This window comes from Drosophila nasuta, chromosome 2L (assembly GCF_023558535.2).
Source record: "Drosophila nasuta strain 15112-1781.00 chromosome 2L, ASM2355853v1, whole genome shotgun sequence".
NCBI lineage: Eukaryota > Metazoa > Arthropoda > Insecta > Diptera > Drosophilidae > Drosophila > Drosophila nasuta.
In genome coordinates this window covers 23,875,971-23,896,884 of record NC_083455.1, presented here as the reverse complement: position 1 = coordinate 23,896,884, position 20,914 = coordinate 23,875,971, and the positions used below count along the sequence as shown (strand labels likewise).

Here is a 20,914-nt window from a genome sequence, read left to right as displayed (position 1 = left end):
TGCGAGGCAAAGTGACATGAAGCGATGCAAAATGCATTCCCAGTGATGATGTGATATGTTGTGCCGTCGCTGAAGCTGATGCTGATGTCTCTCCTCTTGCATGTTGACGATGTTCTCTCCTAGTTGTTGTTGCTGTTGTCTCATTGTTGAGGATGAGCTTGATGAGCATGATTACGACGAGCGAGCGAGGCAAAGCAGCAACAAGGACAGCCTGATGGTGACAATCTCAGCGACGAAACTGATGAGGTTAACAACGATGCTGGAGATGATGAGCCGTATTATGTTACGTTGTCTTACGCTCCTCGCTCTCCTCTCTTTCCACTCACTGCAGCGTGTCATAAATGTCGCACGCCACGTTACTGATGCAACTGATTATCGTGTGTGTGTGTGTTGTGGAACGTAGAAGTGAAGCGAAGCAGCGAATTTGCATGAAGCACGAAACGTCATCGAAAATGCATCATTAGCAGCTGGGAATTGGGCAAACAAGTCTATTTGTCGCCTCACAGCAGCGACTTCAACTTCAACTCCGACTGCAACTCACGACCCATGTTGCAAATATGTAAAGGAGACGCCGCCAAGTCTTTTGTTGACCCGCTGCCACAGCGTGTGGCAAACGATCTGTAAAATGCAAATGCAACACAAGCCTCCTATTGGGATTAAGCGCAACTACAATGGAAGGTCGTCACATTTATTTGTTAAAGACTTCTCTGGTTTACACTTCTTTCTCTCCTCTCACTCTTCATCCTGCTTAACGCCTGCCACGTCCGAAGCCTACAAAGGAAGGTCGTCACATTTATTTGTTGAATACTTTACACTTCATTCCCTTTCTTACTCTCCTAACGCCTGCCACGTCCGAACCCTCCACGGAACTCTAGGGAACCAGCTCCAGCTCCCACCTCTCCAGTCTTATCCTCATCGTTGCGTCGATAGGTGGAACGATCCTCACGCTCCTTGAAGTCGCGTTGAAGTCCGCGTGTTCCATCGTCTCGGTTGTTGCGAGACATTCGCACCGGTTCCTTGCGACGTTGCAACGTCGAGGGAACAACTTCGGAGGGCATGTGGAGATACCCACGCAAGTATTCGATGCCATCGTTGTTCAGACACCAGTAATAATGACGCCAGGCGATCTGCTCCGACACATAGCCACGTGACTTGAGGGATTTCAGTATTTTAATCACTTGCAAGTTGGTCAAATGATTCAGCGATTTGTCCGGATGACGCTTTTGCAGTGCACGCTCAGCAAACATCACGGCCGAGCGAAAGAGCACCGTGTAGATGGCATTGCGATCCGATTTTTGCATAAACATTGTGCACAGGATGATTAAGAAATTATTCGATTTGATTGAAGAAACTTTCAGTCCGACTGCGAGCTTGTCTGAATTGAAAAAGAACTTCCTTGCTTTACTTTTGTTCATAGCTAGGTTATAGGTAGTGTTGGAAAACGTTGAGGTAAGCGGCTTTAGTTGGCTGTGTTGCATTTCAGTCGAAATGTTGGTAAATGACGTAAAAGTTACTGTTTACATTTGGCGTTGACACTTGGTATCCACTTTTTCATTATTATCCACCAAACGCACTCTTATTATTATAGTATAGTAAATATTATTATTTTGTGAGGATATTATGTCGAAAATACACAGATCTTAAGCAAAACAAATGACGTTCCTCACTTTTATGTGCTCCATTTATATATGTATGTTAAAAGATTTTAATCAAAAGAACTGAATTTGTACGATTTAATTCAGTTTTATGTAATTATTATGGATGTAGGTAAATATTTCCTTAGGTGGAAGACCTTATTGTAAATTACTTTAGGGTTGATAAGACTGGCTGAAATTAACTCCTTTAAAGCTGAATACCTTTGTAGCCAGTGCTTTAGTAATAGTGTTAGTGTGAATTTTAATTATACCGAACCTTCTTTAAGGTAACATTTGTGTTGAAAGACTAATCTGTTATTTTAAATCAATAAAACCAAACATTTTCACTTAATGCATTTTCATTTATATTCATCCAATTTCAATAGTCTGATGTAATATATTCCCAAAACTGTTATAATTTACCTAATCCGAATCCTTATAGAACTACAGTAATCAAATATTGTAAGTGGCTCCCACTTTAATAATAATTTTTAAGACATTAATGTTCAGGACATTATCTTTACCATAACCACCTAATAACTCCCTTGAGTGGCAACTTTATAATATGTTAAGAAGTGTCATTTAATAATAATCTTAGCAGAGATTAAAGTCACTGGAGCTCAAGGCACCTTTAAGAAGTGTTTGAGTTAACCAGAGCTTAACTGTCCCAAGTGAGTCCCCATTTAATGGCAAATGGCAGTATGGCATTAAAAGTCACCTCACAGGAAATAGTCAGAATAGTCGTCCTTGTCCTTGTTCATGCTCTCGTCATCGTCAGCAGCATTTTCATAATTAAAGGATTCAATGTTGGTTGGGTTGATGGCGGGGAGAGGGAGGCGGAAGAAAAGTCGGCTATGCGCATCTATATTCATATATTGATAAAGTTGTAAAAGTTGAAAGTTGCGCAAAACAATAAAAATAAATTCTAATGAAGATGGCCGGACAGCATGGCGCAAAAGCAAAGCAAAAGCATCTCTAGGAACCAGGATCCAGGCTAGGGCGCCATTTGTGCCAGCAATTTTCTGTTCTTACATAAGCAGAGAGCCAGATGAGGCATGAGGCAAACTATGAAAAGGATCAAAAGGCGGAGAGAGAGAGAGTGGAGGAGAGACAACATGTAGTTTGGGGGCGACTGCTGCACTTCCGTAATTTTGCGCCGAGGCGAAAAGCGAGAAAAACAATCGAATAAACTGTCGGAGCATCAAAATTCAAACGTCAAAAGGAGGCGAAGTCTCAGACTCCTGTCGTCCTGCCAAGCAGCCCACTGACAGCTATCCAGTCAAGCGTCAAAGTTCCTAATGCACACAACAAATTTCTTACACAAGCAGAGCGGGGAAGCAGGCTGGAGGTGCTGGCTGTCCACTGACGGAGACGGAGACAGAAACGACGTCGGAGACGACGACGACGACGCATCAGGCAGAATGTCGTGGACAAAATGACGTTGTCACGAAAATTGCAGAATATAAAATTCCTAGTTCCGGCGCCAGTCCAAAGCCCACAATCTCCCCTTCCCTCTTTACCCTCCTCACCACCCAAACCACATGCAACTTCCGCCTGCGTCGCTTCGATTTTTGTCCAAGGACACAGCGCAAAATATACACTATAAAAATATATAAAATAAAATAAAGAAGACGATGGCGCAAAATACAAGTGAAAATAAGTGCGGAAAAAGGGTCAGGGAGGTGAGGGAAGGGCAGCAGCAAGTAAGAAACTTTTCAAAAATTATTGAAATGTCACGTAGCAACTTCTCAAATTGCAAAAATCCTGACGCTGTCGTTCAATGTGCTCTGCGGATTGATAGAGCGACCCGACTCGCAGTCACAGTCGCAGTCGAGGACTCGCAACCAAAGACATGTCCTGAAGGAGGCGAGGGACTGCAACAGACCAGAAGAGAGAGCAAGAGAGGAAGAGTGAGAGCGAGCTTCAATCTGCTGCTCGGACGCTGACACTAAGACGCCAGGCAAGCAAGGACCAGGACCAGGTCTAGGTCCACAGTCCAGCCTCCTCCTCTTCACCCACACCCTGACTGGACTGGGCGCAAATCCAATACACAAGCTTTTTCCCAACTGAACCGCAATTCAACGTGCGAACGACAGTTTGACCCGAGACATTTTTGGGTGGCACAACAACACGATGATGATGATGATGACGATGTTGATGATGCACAGGAACAAGAGCCCAGCTGCCGCCCAGCAAGCGTCTCAGCGTCTTGGCCATTACGAGCACAATAACAAGAGAGGAAGAGTGAGAGAGAGAGGAGGGATTGAGAGAGAGGAAGAGGCAGTCAAGACGCCTTCGACGTCCTCGTCAATCGTCAAATGTCGCCAAGACGCTGTCAAATGCAGCAAAATGACGGGCAGAAGGACATTTGGACAGGCAGCAACGGATGCGAATGCGGATGCGAAGTCGAAGCCTGCGACGGAGATGGAGTCGGGAACGGAGACGAAGACGAAGCCGGAGCCATGCCATGTTGTCGCAGGCATTAGGCAACTACTAACAGCAAACCCAGACCTCACCCAAAGACCCTCCCAAGGCAAGAAATCTGCGAGCAGCGCAGAAAGTTTTCATGACTTTTCTTTTATTGCACATTTCAACAAAACGATTGATGGCTTCCATGACACACACACAGCAAGTGCAAGACGGAGGAAGAGAGAGCGAGAGGAGAGAATACGAGACGAAGATGGAGCGAGATGGCGCAACAATATTCACAAGTTTTCTTATGGTTATGGCTCGGAAGGCGAAGACGAAGGCAAAGTCGAAGCAGTTGAGGAGAAGGTAGTTTTGCTAGCGACGACGATGCTGTAATATGATGGCGCAAGGATTAGTCTGACGTGGCGCATTTCTTTTATACTTCTTAGTTAGACATTTTGTTTCATGTCGTCGTTGCCCCTACACTCCACCCCCCTTTGCTTCCTCACTGGCCATTTTATTGACGTGGCCCTCATCAATGCGCCGTCCACTGAGTAACAGCAACAGCAACGTTGAGTAGAGCTTCACATATGGACTTGTCTATCGCTGCTTACAGCTGCAAGTTGAAGCCTGGCACTTTGTTATTGTCCCTGAATACTCTAACCTCACTGAGATAATCCCAGAGTTGCCTCGGAGAGTCTGAGAGCAATAGGCTAAGCACTTGGCTATGAAAATTCTTTAATAAAAGGAACGTTCTAAATATTCAGCAGGATTTTAAGTGCAACTAAATAAGAGAAACTTCTGATCATACAAAGAACTAATCTTTAATAGAGGGCCAAAATAGATCGATCTTGAGAAAGTATATAAAAGAAAACTTTAAGAACAAGTTCGTTGATTCTTTTCCTTTTATACAGGGAGGGAGTAATTTTGTTCATACTTTTGTGGATCATTTTGAGAACTAAAATACGAGATATGGACAAAATAGATAGCTTTTAGAGTAAATAAGGTATTAAATAAGAGTCAACTTTTAGTTAGATGAAACGTTTGTGATAATTCAGAAAATTGAGACGGCTTTTTTGATATTTTGATATATTGATATTTTTCTGATTATTGAGCAAACTAGTTAATCTATAATTCAAGCATTTCTTAACATTTAACATTTCTTGAGTAAAAGTTTATCCAAAAATCAAGACGATTAAATGGCTACATCTCTATCAATTAAATGCCAGAGCTTTGGTCCTATAAATATCAGCCTTATTTTCCCAAGTTTAGCTCAGGACAAAACCTTAGTTACTTTATGAAATATAAGAAGCTTCACTTACCCCATTTTATAATTCCAGCTTTGTTTTCCGTAGAGCATTCAGTAGTCACATTGCTGGCAGATTGATTTGCCTATCTTGTGGTCAGCATCAAAGTTTCTTTCGTGCTTGGCAACATTTCCTCATGCCGTTTTCCAACTGCTTTTTCCTGCTTCCTGCGGAGCAACGGCAAAGGAGATGCGCGGACGTGGCACGTCTCTGATGACAAGCAAGAACAATTTTTGACTGATGCGCTATATGTTGTACGTCGTGGCATCGTCCATCGTCCTTCATCCTTCTACAACATTCTCATCTATGTCCACGTCCTCGTTCATGTCCGAGTTTCAGTTTGAGTTTGAAAAGTTTAAGCAACGAGCTTGAAGTTTGAACTCTGACCTCAACCCCCGCAAATTCCGTGTTCATCTCTGTCCTCTTATCCATCTAATGCATTCATCCATGTATATTTCATTGCGTATACGTATTGATTGATGCAGACTTTTCCCAGTGTAGATAAACGTCGAACAGTTCGGACTCTGAAAGAAATAAGAAAATGGCAAAACAAATTTGATTTTTATTAAAGTTTCTCAGTTAAGCGAATGCAAAGAAATGCATTATTTGGCGACCTGATTTCGATGCGATTATGTAAGCTTAATTCAAAGACATAATTTCATATTAGGAATGAACATGGTCAGTCAATAAACGACAGAAATTTGCTTGCAGCTTGTTAGTTGAACATGCAAAAGGGGGAAAGAAAAGAAATTGGAAAATGCGGCCAAGGAGTTTGTCGCCAAGATGCAATAAGGCAACAGAACTGACTGAAAGACTGACAAAATGACCAGGCAAAAGGCTCTTGTCCTGGGAGGATTATGGAGCTACAGACTAGAGAAAGAGACAGTAGAAGAGAGAGAGAAGACAAGACACATGCACATCAGGCGGCTGATGCTTCCTGCCATATACTTAAGGATTAGAAATTTACTGAAATGTTCCAGAAAGAAAGAGGAAGCTGGAGCCAGAACTTGGAACATACTCGTAAAATGCAACGACTGCAATGGAAGTAGAAAATGGCAAAAGGCAAAGCAAAAGAAAAGCGAAAGAAAAGAAAAGAAAAGTCAATGAGCAGTCGAAGAGAAACTTGTCAGTTGCCGTCAATCAGGAGACAGCAGACGGGACAGACGGACAGACAGACAGTTGGCGACCCAATAGAATAACATTGCGACAGTGCTAGAGAGAGGGAAGCAAGGGGAAGCAAGGGGGGAGTGTGTGGGCGGCATTGGCATCTTTGGCATTGGATGGACTTGGACCTGCAACTGAACCTAGACCATTGCAACTTTTGCTCGTCAGCAACAAAAATTGATGTGCTGCAGATGAAACGCCAAAAAGTTTGCCCTCAGCTACTAGAGAGAAGTGAGGGCAGAGAGGAAAGGAGGAGAGGGAAGGGAAGTGAACATGGCTAAGAAAGCAAGCGAGAGAAGCAAAAGCAAAAGATTAAAAAACGGAAAAATGTGCATGGCTAAAGAAAAACATTGAAACGACCAAGAGACCAAAAGCAGGCGACGAAGCGTCGAGTTCGTCCTTTACTCCCCCCTCCCGCTCTCTCCACTATCTCCCCCTCTCGACTTCTGTTGCTGCCCGTTCAACTGACAACGACAAAGACGAAATGAGGTCGTCCCCGAAGGATGGCCAAAATATTTTACTGATTGTGTGCAAACTTCGATACAATGTTGAAGCTCCCCAACTGAAGTTGACGTTGACTGCGACGCTGACGCTGACAGCGACTGCGACTGCAGCTTCGATGCTGACATTCTGTGACAATATTTGGTGATTGCGCAAGATGCAAAGTGTCAACTGCTGCTCCACACAAATGGAGCGAAACTGAGAGCAAGAGAAAAAGAGTGTGACCATTGATTAAAAAGAATACAATGTTGAACTAAAGAAAATAGGTGGGAAAGAAAAAGAGTGTGAAACACTTAATTACTCTTTCTCTCAGTCTTTAACTATTATTAGCAAAGAAATGTGCAAAGAAATGGAGATAAATTAAAAGATTGCCTCAAGAAGCTGCAACAAATTTTCACTGTGTTTAATTTCATGTTATTCATGTTATTCCCAAAATTTTTAAAGAGTTGATGCATAAATGTTGAGTGTTAAATATAAGAATGAGAATATAAGAATAGAAATAGTTGCTTTCGCTGACAATCTGGTATATTTTCCCTCTATGATACATTTTGATTGTAGTAATATACCAATGATAGGCTTTGGTATATTTTTAATATTTTGCGGTTTAATAATTTGGTATATTTTAAAATAAATACAACACTGTTTTGCTTTCATTCACAATTTATCTCTCTTACTTGTTTATTTTAGACTTAATATTTATCCACTCGCTTTATCCTCAGTAAATTTCTCTTGAAAATTGACAACATGTGGAATGTTTTAGTAAAGATTTTAAAAGTATTCTATTTTTCTGATTTTCTTTACTAATTTAAGTCATTTATAAAGAGTTTGCTTCATATTTAAACAAACACTACATGTAGGCAATCTATCCACAACAAATTTACGTAACTATATCTCTTTTATATAACTATACTATATATATTTTAATGAATCTCTATTTCAAAGTTCAGCAAATATTCAACACTTTCTTAATGATTGAAATTACTTATAAATTAAAAGTATTTAATTAATATTTTAGTACATATTTTCTTAGTATTTAATGCATTTAATCTCCTCACTATCCCCAGTAAATATCTTGCTTATTTCTTTTGAAAATTCTCTTATAAGTTGCAACCATTTTAAAAGCTTTCAATTGACTTCGCTTTAATAATAAAATCGATTGCTGTCGGCAATATGTTGCATATATGTATGTATAGAAAGTATATTGATGAACATAATTGTAGAGCTACTCTTGCATCGCAGGTATTTATACGAGTATATGTAGGGATATTTTTGGGTATGACAGGTAGTATATAGGATACGTAAATGTTTTGTCGCTCATCCAATAAATGTCAGATTTGAAAAACCATGAGACTGTGTGGCAAATGGCTGTGGCAAGTGGCCAATTGTCAATGGCCGATCCGATGGTCGTCTGACATGTCAAATAAATTAATTTGTGCAACGAGAAACGTCAAAACTAATTACAACATCGCAGTCGCAGTCGCTGTTGCTGCTGTTGCTGCTGTCAATTGAACGAGCAGTCGCCGGACTGCGGTTGCTGCCACGTGGGGCAAGCAGCGAAAGAAGGGAGTAAGGGGAGGGGGTTATTTCGTGGATAGACAAAATATATTAATGACGTGTCAAAATTAACATTTCATTATGCGAATTTATGTGTGCGCATTTAAAGAGTGAGCAAATGCATTTCACGTCTCTCGCTTTCTCTATCCTAATTCCCTCACACTCATTCTATCTCTTTTCCACTCGCTCTGCTTGATGTGGTCATCAATCTTGGGACTATCGCAATATGTCCGCTGTCAATCAATCAAGAGAGAGACACTGTTCGACGCTGCTTCGTCGGCTGACCGCCAATTCCAATTGATTTCGTCAATTGATTTTAACACCCATCAGATGTCAAAGCCAAAAACAAAATGGCGTCATTCACTCCACTTCAGCGTGTGTGTGTGTGTGTGTGTCTGATGCTGTGTGTGTGTGTGAGTGTGCGTGTGTGTCAGTGACACGTCAATATTTTATTAAATGACATTAAACTGTCTCTATCGGCTTAATTAATTTATTGTTGCTGTATTGTCGACTTTCACACACATCCATAGACTGTCTCTCTCTCTCTCTCTCTCACTCTCTGTGTCTCTGTCTCTGTGTGTGTGTGACATTTTTATTATGCAAAATCAATAAAACAATCTCTCACTCACTCACTCAGTTGAGCTCAGCCAAATGTTCGGTCATGTCCTTTTTGACACCGACAGCCCGAATGGCCGCCGTCGCCCAAAAAAGGCGAAAAAATTGCTTTAAATTGTTCAATTAATTTCGAGTTTTTTTCTCTTCCCCTTCCCCCCTTTCCCCTCTCCGTCTCTCAGCAGTGCACTGCATGCCGCATGTTGCATCAGCGAAGCAGCCCAAAGTGAAAATGAAATGAAAATGAAAACAACAAAATGCATCGCCTGACAGTTTGTCAATCGCACTTTGCTGCGACAAATGAGTTTGCCACCACACACATTCCCCCTCCCTCCCTCACTCCACTCTCTCTCTTTCCCCCTCTCTGTGCAGTCGCCATGCCTCCCAAAAGGGGGACTTAAAATGTTCTCATGCCTTCGGAGCGACCGTCGAGTTCATTAAATGTCCACTTCCTTTTTGCCCTTCTTTTTTACGGGCCTTTTTATATAGCATTGTGTTTCAAATAAATTCATCTACTTTTTTTTAGATGACAAATTAATTAATGGGGACATTAATGCAATGCTATCTCTATATCTCGACTTGAGAGATTGCAAAAATATGCAAATAAAAGTAAATACAAAATATAATAAATATAAATATTACAAAATATAGATGAATACATAAAAATTATAGAAATGTGTAAGTAATAAATAAATAAAAACAATTAAGATAATGTATTGAAAAATGTGAATAATAAATATAAATATAAATATACTAAAAAATGTTTGATCCTATACTAAACTGAATTTATTTAAATATTAAGAATATAATTATTGAAAAAAAAAAGAAAAAAACATTAATAAAAAAATAAATATCAAGTAAAAAGCTATGAGTTGCGTATTTATTTAAAAATATACCAAATTAATATACCGCAAAAATACTAATAATATACCAAAGGTTATATTTGATATATTGAATTAGTATCGAAAATTATTTAATTATAAATAAAGAAACTAATAATCAATAATTGAAAAAATATGTAAAATATTACGAGTAATGAAACGACAAAAGATGCACAGATTAAAAATGAATAGAGTTAAAAATAATAATTCAAAAAGGTTTTAAATTGAAATGCCTCTTTCGAGCAAATAGAATAAATATTTTTATATGTTTTAGCCCCATTTTTTGTAACGATTTGAAATATATTTAGAAAACACTGGCCGTCAATATCATTTTGGCACTCTAATCATAAAATCCATTGTCTAAGCATAATGCGAAATATAAACGAACACATTTTTTTCTGTGGAGATCTCTGGGATTCTCCCCCGCCCCTTGCGTTCTGTTGACAGTCTGTCAGTCGAATCATACGCTCATATATTCGTATTGTCATAGGAGGGTACAGAAAATCAAGAGAGAGTGAGAGAGAGTCGTGTCCAGTGGCTGTCATTGTTGTTGTTGCCTGCTGATGAAATTTCTATTTAGGATTAATATGTCAACGCGCCGCTGGAAAGGTGGAAAACTTTCAATGCCAGAGCAGAGCAGAGCAGAACACATTCACATGAGAAAACTTTTGATGCTTTTGATGTGACGGACAAGTGTTACGCACTCGTGCAAGTGGAAGTGACCAAAGAGAAGGAGGAGAGAGAGAGAGGAGGATTGGCATTGAGTGGAGCTGACATGTCTTACACTTGAAGTCTGAATGGTCGCTGACAGACCTGGGTGTTGATGAGGATACACAACACACACACACACACACAGTCACACACTCTAGCTACGATTCTGATTCCGATTCCGATTTCGATTCCGAGTTGAATTAGTATTTTACTCCGCCTCCAGGTGAGCTTCGTAATGTGTGTTGTGCTGAATTTTCATTGTCATCGTTCGATGGCCATGTCATAAAATGTATGAAATGACGCATTTGAATGACAATCTCTATGGCCAGCAAATCATTTATTTCTTGCACAAAAATATTCGGTTTATGTAATTAGTTTGGCATCTGACGCACTCGAATTCCAACTCAAACTCACACTCATCGTATATTCGGTGTCGTATTCGTTCTCGGACTTTGACTGCTCTGAATATTGTCCAAAATAATTGATTCAGCTGTCAATCAAGTTGTCTGACGCAGCAGGCTGACGAAAGTATGAGTTTTAGGTGGACAGTGAGGTTGAAGATAGGTCAGGAATTATAGCATTACTCTTGGTATTACTTTAGTAACTAAAGCTTACTTTACTTGGGACACAAAGAAGGTTTAAAAAATAATAATAAAAACCAAAGCTTACTCAATTTGAAAAACAACGAAAACTGAAAAAATAAGAAATATTTTAGCTAGAATTTCTGTCACTTATTTCTCTTCGTTTTTCGAATATAATAATAATAGAAATAAGTAACTGAAATTGTGAAATGACTTCAGTAATAAAATAACTAAAGTTATTTGAAGGTACATACGTTTAATTTGTGGAATAAAGAAATAAAAATGTTTTAGTTGAAGAGAAAGTTCCAACGCTTGTACCTAAATATATTTCTAAAACAACGATAGAAATCTGACTTGATTTCGTTTACTGAAAGTAGATGTAGTTCTGAAGAAACTTAACCTGTTAAGTTTTATCGAAAGAGCTCAAAATATTGAAATAACTGGTTCTTATGAATATATGAAAATATTGAAAAAATGTTTCATTTACTATATCGACGTACCAAATATGGCTTTCAGTATATTTTTATAATATGATTTTTTTGAAAATTGGTAACTTTCTACCTTGTTTTAATTTAACTTCAGTGCTGTAAAACATGCAAAATCAAGGTGTCACATTTCAGTGTTGGTTAATAACCACACGAGTGTTGTCAGCAGTCGAGAGTCAACAAGAGTTTGCAGCACATTCGCATTCACATTTATTCATTCGATCGGTGCTGTGGCACAAACATAGCCAAGGGCAGCTCAAAGGACTGAGGCAGTTGCAAGCATAGAGTGGAGGCAGAGGAGGAGAAGGGAGAAGCAGCTGACATAATGCCATAATAAGGCTGTCAACTGTTGACGTTGACATTGTCAACTCACTTGTCAAAGGCGCACATCAAAGGCAGACGACAGATATGGATAGAAGGATCCCGTTTGTTGTTTAGCGAGTGTGTGTGTGTAAGTGTATGTGTGTGTTTGTTTGGTGGGTGTGAGTTGCTTGTGAGAGAGCACTCCTCGTATTGTTGTTGTGGCTGCATGTCTGTTGCTTTAGCTGCTGATGGTTGCTGTCATTGTTGTGCTTCTTGCCCCATTGTTGTTGCCTCCTCTACTTCTTCTTCTTGCTCTTGCGGTTGCTGTTGATGACGTCCGATAACAATGTCGAATGCTTGCCGCTGATTAATTCGCTTCAAGCTGGCAAAACAAAAGGACTTTTCCGATAGCCGCAATCGCAGCTGACAATCGCCGTTGCCGTCTTGCGTCGTAATTACTGCAAGTCCGTGCATGCTCGTGCATGTTCGTGCATGTCTGTGCATGTCGCCGGCCTTCACACAGGTGGCACACGCTGCCTAATTAACATTTTGGCCCCGCAACAACGCGACGACGATGACGATGACATTTATTGAGTTGGGACAAACTTGCAACTGCACGAATTCCTTCTTCATCCTTCGTCCTTTGATTAACGATGTCTTGGAGTCCGCTTCGGCTTTGTCTGTCTGACAATTGGGCTTTTTCAACACCCACTCACGCCTTGGAGATGTGTTTGATTAGCAACTCGTCGGACTTTGGAGTAATCCATGCAACTAGAAATGTCCCCAAAGGCGGAACAAAACGGATTCGCCTCCTTCAGAGAGTCTCGCTTGACATTAATTGGCCAACGGTTTTGCGCTAATGCACCAAATTGGCTGTTGACGCCAAATCTCACATTCTCATTTCCATTCACCTCTAACTGCAGTTGGCTGCGTGACACATGAACAGCTAATTATGAGCTAACACACATTATTGCATTTCCTATCACAATGTCTCTGCGATTGCATTGCAACTGAGTGTGTGTGTGAGTGTGTGTGAATAATTTCGGGTTGCCTTTTGCCTCGCTTAACCAGCGAAACAACTGATTCATTGCTCGCAAAACGCCAGCAATAACTTAAAGTGCATTTGCGATTCTCTAACAGCTTCTCGAATTGAATTTCGTCAGTTGATCTGCATTACTTCCCGCTGGCAGAAGGCGATTAAATTGCAGCAGCTCATTGAGTTCAATTTTAATATTTAGCAAGAAATTCAACTAAATTGCTCATACTAAGTACTATTTAAGTTATTTTAAAAATAGTCTACTCTATTGTAAAACACTTTATGAATGAAATTCAAGTGAAACGCCTACTTTCAACCACTAAGTCGACAATTTTGAATAACAAGCGCCATTTTGAAGTATTTTGGTATAGACAACAATAGCTACAGTATTTATGAATCCTGAGAATTTGGTTGCGATCGGATAAAAATTGAAGAAACGCCTACTGCAGTTGGGTCTTTGTTGCTTTGATTGAAAATCTGTTATATTTTATAATTTAATGACCTTCGGTATATTTTCGTATATTTTTAGAATATGATGTTAAACTTTATGGTTTATTTTAAATGAATAAGTATGTCGATAATTTGGTATATCGACATAGTTATTCATTCAAAATGCCTTTGATTTAATTTTGTATATAATTTGAGTATAATTTTAGAATATGGTCATATATGGTATATTTTAAATGTACTACTATATCGATAATGCAAATATATCCTTCGGTATATTTCGGTATATTGATTTGGTATATGTGTAGAATATAGTTTTGTTTAAAATAGGTAGCTTTCTTACTTGTTTTTTATAATTTGAAAATCTGTTACTCTATCTTCTATAATACCTTTCTACACTGCTTTCCCACTTATATTCACATTACTTGCTTTTTCTTTCCCTTCTACTTCACTTTTTTTATGCATTTATATTTAAAAGTCCTTTACCTTCTCACTTTACTGATTTCCTTCTCTATATATTTATACTCTTGTTATTTAACGTGCACATCCTTGCCACATAAATAAGTTTGATTTGAAGTATTTAATAGACGTATGTGAATAGCTGCTGCGCTTTAAGTTTTAACCCAAATTGCGAGAATATTTCAGCACGACACACATTTCCCAGTCAAGACACACACACATACACACACACTCCCTCACACACACACATACACTCAAACACTCGCAGTCTGAGGCAAAGCGAGGCATCTATAGAGATTTACGCAGACCAAGACAGCGAGCAGACAGAAGAAGAAGGAGGAACTACCCCAACTTAAGGCTGGCCAAGCACAAACAGTTGCAGCAGACGCAGCTCGAAGTTGGAGGGGAGAAAAGAAGAAGAAGAAGAGCGGAGTGCGAGGTGCGGTTTTTGTGAATAAGGCAAACAAAACAAATTGCGAACAAAGTGCGTCCTTCATAGCTGCGCAGCTCTGTGTGTGTGTGTGTGTGTGCGTAGTCCTTTCGAGCAGAGGGCGTGTTTATTACGAAGCGGGCAAGCCTCGTCCTTCCTGCTTGCCATCTTTTGTAGGTGGCAAGGACAATGAACTTGTCGCTTTCAACGTCGCCAAGCTCGTCAGCATTGAAGTCAAATGTCAGTCAAAGGCGACGACGACGACGACGACGTCGGCGAAGAAGTAAACGAAGCACATTTGTTGCCCCCAAGCAGCTTGAAGGATGTCAGTCACACGGCGACAACGACGTCGTCCTGGCATAAAGGATGATGGATGAATTTGTGATTTGCAGGTTAAATAAATATGTCTGCTCTGGGGCCTGGCCTCTGGGATTGCGAGCCTCTGACATTGCCCGGCTCCAGCTAATGAAGTGATTAGTGCAACGCCTCTCCATGCAACATTGCTCATTAGTTGGCGGCTAATAAATAGTCCTTTGCCTCTCTCTGATCAACGCCAAAATAAAACGAAGCACTTTCCATCGATCACAAATATTAAGCACATTTGTTACTAAGGTTTTCTCACTCTCTCTCTCTCTGTTTCTGAAATAAAACTTCTCAACTTGCCACACATATGTGTGCTTGCCCCTTAGATGCAGATAAATATATGTGAAACGTGCATTTGGCCGAGACAAAACCGAGTGGGCGGAGAGCGGAGGGAGTGGGCAACATTTGGGGGCAGGGACTGTGGCAAGTTTAGTTGTGTCGTGGGCGTTTTGCGAGTCTAATCAATTCCAATTAGCTCGCCTGGCTCTCTCTGATGTATTCACCGAAATTATTATTTATCATTTGCTTATTTGTTATTTATCTCTAGCATAATTCGTCCCAGTTCCCTTCCCTTACTTTGCTTCTCCCATGTAAGATTTTCTCGCTTGTCCAGCTTCAATCTGTTAAATCTTTCTTGTCTGACCATATGGATAATCGTTTCGCATCAAACACGGATGTTAAATATAAAGCATATGCTTAACTGGGAATATCTTTACTAATATTTTCACCTATTTACTTTACCATAGCGTTGTCGAAAGAATAGTTGAAGCTAACTTGCCGGTTGAGTACATTAGTTAATAATTTTGCTATCTTGATGAATTTATGAACATTTCTTCACAGGGATCTTTTAGTTATCTATATTATTTTTAAGTGTTTACCAAAGAGACGAAGATAGATTGAATAAAGTAGTCAGCATTCTTTTAAAATGAACCCTCATAAATACATAATTGTACTTTGTAAACTAAAGGAATTCATTAAAAACTTGAAAACAAAATAAAACTATATTTGTTTCCCTTCATTTGGTATTAAGATTGCACTGTTAAAACGAGGTAAATGTTTAATTGTCTGTCGGTTTTAAATGCCGTCTACTTATTAATGCAATAAATCAAATTGTACAAAAACTGTAGCATACTTTTTAGATCATTACTGAATGAACCTTCTTATAGTAAGTCAAATGCTAATAAGAATATTCAATAAATTGACAACTAAGCAATGCATTTTCAATAAAAATTTGATAGCTAATTGATATATAACTAATATGCTATTAATAATAAGTAAAACACTTTAAGTGAATAATAGAAAATGCGATTATACAAGTGGATCAGATTTTATTGACTGAATTGGGGTCACTTTGGAATCTTCTACTTAAGAAAATGAATTTAAAACAAGAACAAGGAACAGAATAAGTGATTTGTTGTGGGAAAAAAAGGATTTACATAACCTCTTTCATGCATAACCACTTCATTCATATATATACAAGATATTTAACACTGAGGTAAATTTGCTACTTATAGTGAATTTTGATTTCTAACTAATCGACGTCAATTGATTTGAATTCACTGAATTATTGATAGCTAAGATGCTTCATCAGACTAAAATACCTACTTTAATATTTCCATATAAATGCAGAACTCATTAACATAATATCCTGCTAAATTTAAGCGCATTTCGCTTTGTTTAAATGTCAAAATTAAATGTCACTTCAATTGCGAATTAAGTTTAGACACATAGTTTAACTAAAGCAAGTGCTAGTAGTTGTTGTTTAAGCCAATCATTAATATTGAGCTGCTGCTGCTGCTGCTTCGAAGGCAATTGACAGACCGCGAGACGTGAACGAAGACCTCAAAATGCCCCAAAGGACGCGTCACAGAGAGAGAGAGAGAGAGTCAAGAATGCTTATATTGAACATGCAACCTTATTATGTATTATAATTGTAGTTGTGTGTGTGTGTGTGTGTTGATGTTGTTGTAAGTTGTTGATGTGGCTATTAATTAATGCGTCATGGAATGACATACCCAAAGCCCAAGCAAATTTATGAAGATGTATTTACACACACACTACCACATACGAGGTGTGTATGGATATGTGTGTGGTAAAAGCATATTTATGGATTATGGAGGGGAATAAATCTGCGCCGAGTTTTATCAGCTGAAACACTCACCCAGAAGTTTTCTCTTCTCTCTCCTTCTTCTTCATCTAGACGAAATGATGATGGAATATGCGTATTTTTTTAATTAGCAACATTTCCCACAGATTTATGAGTGTGTGTCGTCCTTAGTCCTTAGTCCTTGGCTGGACGTCTTTGATTTTCCTCTTCTCTCTCGCTCTCTGTGTATTTTCGCACTCTAATGCTCATCGTTTGGGGACTTTTGGGAATTATCTGCAGACGTGCCAATGGGCCAATGATTTATGCATTCGTTTAATTGAGAAGTTCGAGACTTTGACGGCAAATCCTTGAAGCTTTGATTATAATCGCACCTGAGCAGCAGCAACTAGAAAAAAAGCAGAGAGATATATGTATAAAAGTAATTAGACGAATGACACGAAGTAAAAGAGAGTGAGAGAAAAATGCGCATGGAAATCGAAAAATAAATAATTGAGATGATAATTCCACATAATTAGCAAATCTCGAGTGATGATTTTCAATTATTATTGGCGCCAATCTGACTTTGCTTTCCTTTCGCTTTCCCTTTCCCCCTCTCCCCCAAGACTTTTCGTCTCTCAACTGGATTTTCCTTTTGCACTGCAAAGTTTTTGGCTCTCGCATCTTAATTAATTCCTGTTTGATGAAAAACACTTTTACAAATTAATGTCGCCGGGCAAAAGTTTTACCTGTTTGCCAACTCACCATCCTTCCCATCCTTGTTGTCGTCCTTGTCGCTGTCAGAGCCCGTTGATGACCTGCCTTGCTGCTTGTCCGTTCGCTTCCGTTCTCCGTTCCGTTTTTCGAAGTCCATTTTGTCAACTTTTCACAGCGAATTCAATTTTTCTTCATAATTTTTACCGTGTGCACACATTGAATACGTCCTTTCAATCAACTCGAGGCGAGTCACGACACTCTCCACACAACAATCGTCCGTGTCTGTGTCCGTGTCTGTGTCTGTCTCTGTATCTGTGTCCACGTCCGCGTCCAACTGTCAGTCAAGTAGCCGACACTCAAACGAAGACCTCTTCCCTCCTGCTCCCTTCCTATCCACACGTCACTCCCACTGACTAACTGTCTGTCTGTCTCTGGCTCCCTTTGCCTCAGCTCTCTCTCTCTCTCTCTCTGTCTGTCACTTCAGAACTTTATTCGCAGCTACAGCTCATCCTTCACACACACACACACACACACACACACACAAAGACAGGGAACAGTTGAAGGACCCCGGAGCCAAAGTCGAAGCCAACTCGCTTGAGAGACATTGATTGACTTTCTTAATAGACTTTACGTCTTGTCAAAATTAAAGAAAGCGTCACGCTGAAAGCTGCCTTACTTCCTTTTCCTCCTCCTCCTCCTCAGCACTTCAAGCACTTTCTTCCCGTTTCGTTCTTCTCTCCTCCCCAAAAAAGGGTCTAGACCCTTCCTCCATTTACCACTCGTGTTTTGTGGCGACTTTGGTGTTGTTTATGGGTTTAACTGCAGGCGGCAAATACGAGTATGCGGCTTATATAGCAATAAATGCGGAAGACTCAAAATGCTTGTTGAGGGACAGAAATGAGTGCACAAATCTTAAGTGAAATACAAAAGTTTTGACACTTCATCTGGCCAAACCCAAAAAACTTATTAACTGCTTTTGCTCAAAATCAGCTGACAAATGTTTCATATGCCGACCTAAATCATTCTCTGTGATAGATGAATAATCTTTGAATGATTTGTTGAAACTAATCTTCACTGTTTGCAATTGCATTCAAATTTATTAAGCAAAGTTGAGGAAATTGTACTCACAGTTATGACATCAAAATTAAATAAAGCAAATAAATTAAAACAAGTGTGTAGAAATTTCATAAAATAATAAAAAATGTCGAGTATACTCGACGGTGAGACACTTACTTCGCATTTTGAATGAAAGCAAAACATAATTAATATACCCAAAAAATACTAAAACGGCTATAATAAGAATATTGATACCGGAGATTCTCCTTACGTTCATTTCGCCTGAGCACAAAGTTATAATACCCTTCTACCCAATGGATAGCGGGTTGAATAACATCAAAAAATTTAAATGAATATTCACATATTAAACAAATTACTATTAAAAATGTTAAAAATAAGATAAGTTAGCCGAAACAAGAGCAGAGAAATCTATAATTTAGCTGCAGTTAAATTTAAATTTCTCGTCGACTTTAATTCTATATAACCTTCTTTCTCATTTTAGCTGATATACAAAAACTATTCTGCTTAGCTACAATTGTAGTCAACTATTTATTACTCGCATTGCTAGCTAATAAAGTTGAATTTGTGATACTCGCTGCGAATTTCTCAGTGTCGCTATCTTGGCTATCAATCTGCTGTGAATTTCTTCTTTAAGATTCCCAAGTGCACACTCAGAGATGCCTATGCGAAACATATTGCTTGGCAATTGCAAGTAGAGAGAGACGGAGAGTGAGGAGAGACTTGAGCAGTGGGAACACTGAGAACACTGAGAACTGGCTACAAAAGCCGCTTATGAATTATGACACTTCAATCATATTAATTGCCAATAAATCAGGGCATGGCGAGAATAAAGAGCGAAGAATTTGCGCCTTGTACTTGCAATGGAAAGAAGAGACAGAGAGAGAGAGGGCGAGAGGGGGAAAGAGAGAACAAAAGCCGCCGCCAATCATTCAGATTCACCAAATTGGCCAACATTGAAACAGACAGCGTAAAGCTGCAAGCGAATTGGAACAAGCTCAATGCCTGCTCCGACCTGACAGATCTTCCATCAAACGTGCGCTCACGTCAAACGTCAAAACGGCGTCGTGGCCAAGAACAGAGACAGATACAGAAAGAGAGAGGGACGGACAGTCAGATAGATGGGACAGACGGAAAGTGTTGTGAGTTATGACGAGGACGTGAGCAAGTTGATCCATCAAACTGTTCAAATCCGATGCCAGTGCACTCGAACAGCGATGATGACGACGACGACGAGTACTGGGCCATGTCTTCAACGTCACCAGACATGACGGATGGTTGTGACTGTGGCCGACACCGAGGCCAACACGAACATGCTTCACTGATGACCACAGCATCGTAGAGGAGGAGAGAGGAGAGACACACAGAGAAAGAGGGAAGTGAACTCGCCTTTCAATGGCACCCATGACGAATGCCTCACGCCACACAGATAATTTGATTTGTCGCTTCAAATGCAAATACTCGGATACTAGTGTGCGACCTAATCCATAAATAACTAGACTAAATATGGCATATGAATTGTATTAGCGACTAAGATTGATCTGAGCAGGCTTATATAATATTTATACTCAATATATGAGAATGTGTTTGCTCGAATGAAGTCAGGGGAATTGCATAATGAACTATAATAAACTTACTAGTAGGTAAAATAATATATCAATATTCTATGATAAACTTAGTTAAAATAATATAACAATATTCTATGCTAAAATTGGTAAATTGGTATAACAATATTCTATGATAAACTTAGTTTAAATAGTATTACAAAATAATAATATTTTTACTTAAAAGTGCAAAAAGTTAAGAAAATATTTCAAAATTTGTAGAGAGCAAATAAAGAACCGCATTTGAATACGGTGACTCATTGAATTTTTTAATTTTAGTTAAGAAAATATTTCAAAGTTTGTAGATAACAAATAAATCTTGCCGAACGGAAATCAATTGCTCTGACTTATGGAATTTTTGTGTTCATATCAAATATAGTAAGCAAATAAATTTAATATAAATACTTAACGACACGCTTCAATGCTAAATTGTAGACAAAGAAATAGTCGACAAAATTAAAATAAGAGTGCAACAATAAATTAAATGATATCAAATTTAATTTAGAGTAACAACAATGTTGTCTAGACGAATTTTTTTCGAAAGCGAAAAATAGTATGA

At 39.1% G+C, this 20,914-nt stretch overlaps 1 protein-coding gene and 1 long non-coding RNA gene across 2 annotated transcripts in view; both read right to left on the bottom strand.

Moving 5' to 3' along the window:
- LOC132789891 (uncharacterized) overlaps nt 1-20,914 on the bottom strand; it is a 100,908-nt gene that overhangs the window by 28,252 nt on the left and 51,742 nt on the right. Inside the window, exons 4-5 of the long non-coding RNA XR_009632746.1 lie at nt 17,039-17,369; nt 5,366-5,874 (exon numbers count right to left, since the gene is read on the bottom strand). This is a non-coding gene — a long non-coding RNA (uncharacterized LOC132789891). The remainder of the gene's footprint in view (nt 1-5,365; nt 5,875-17,038; nt 17,370-20,914) is intronic.
- On the bottom strand, nt 668-1,408 carry LOC132791643 (small ribosomal subunit protein eS10-like). The gene is made up of 2 exons (XM_060800659.1): nt 833-1,408; nt 668-771 (listed from the first exon to the last, which is right to left on the bottom strand). The coding sequence occupies exon 1, from the start codon at nt 1,305-1,307 to the stop codon at nt 837-839; it is 471 nt and encodes a 156-aa protein (XP_060656642.1). The 5' UTR covers nt 1,308-1,408; the 3' UTR covers nt 668-771; nt 833-836.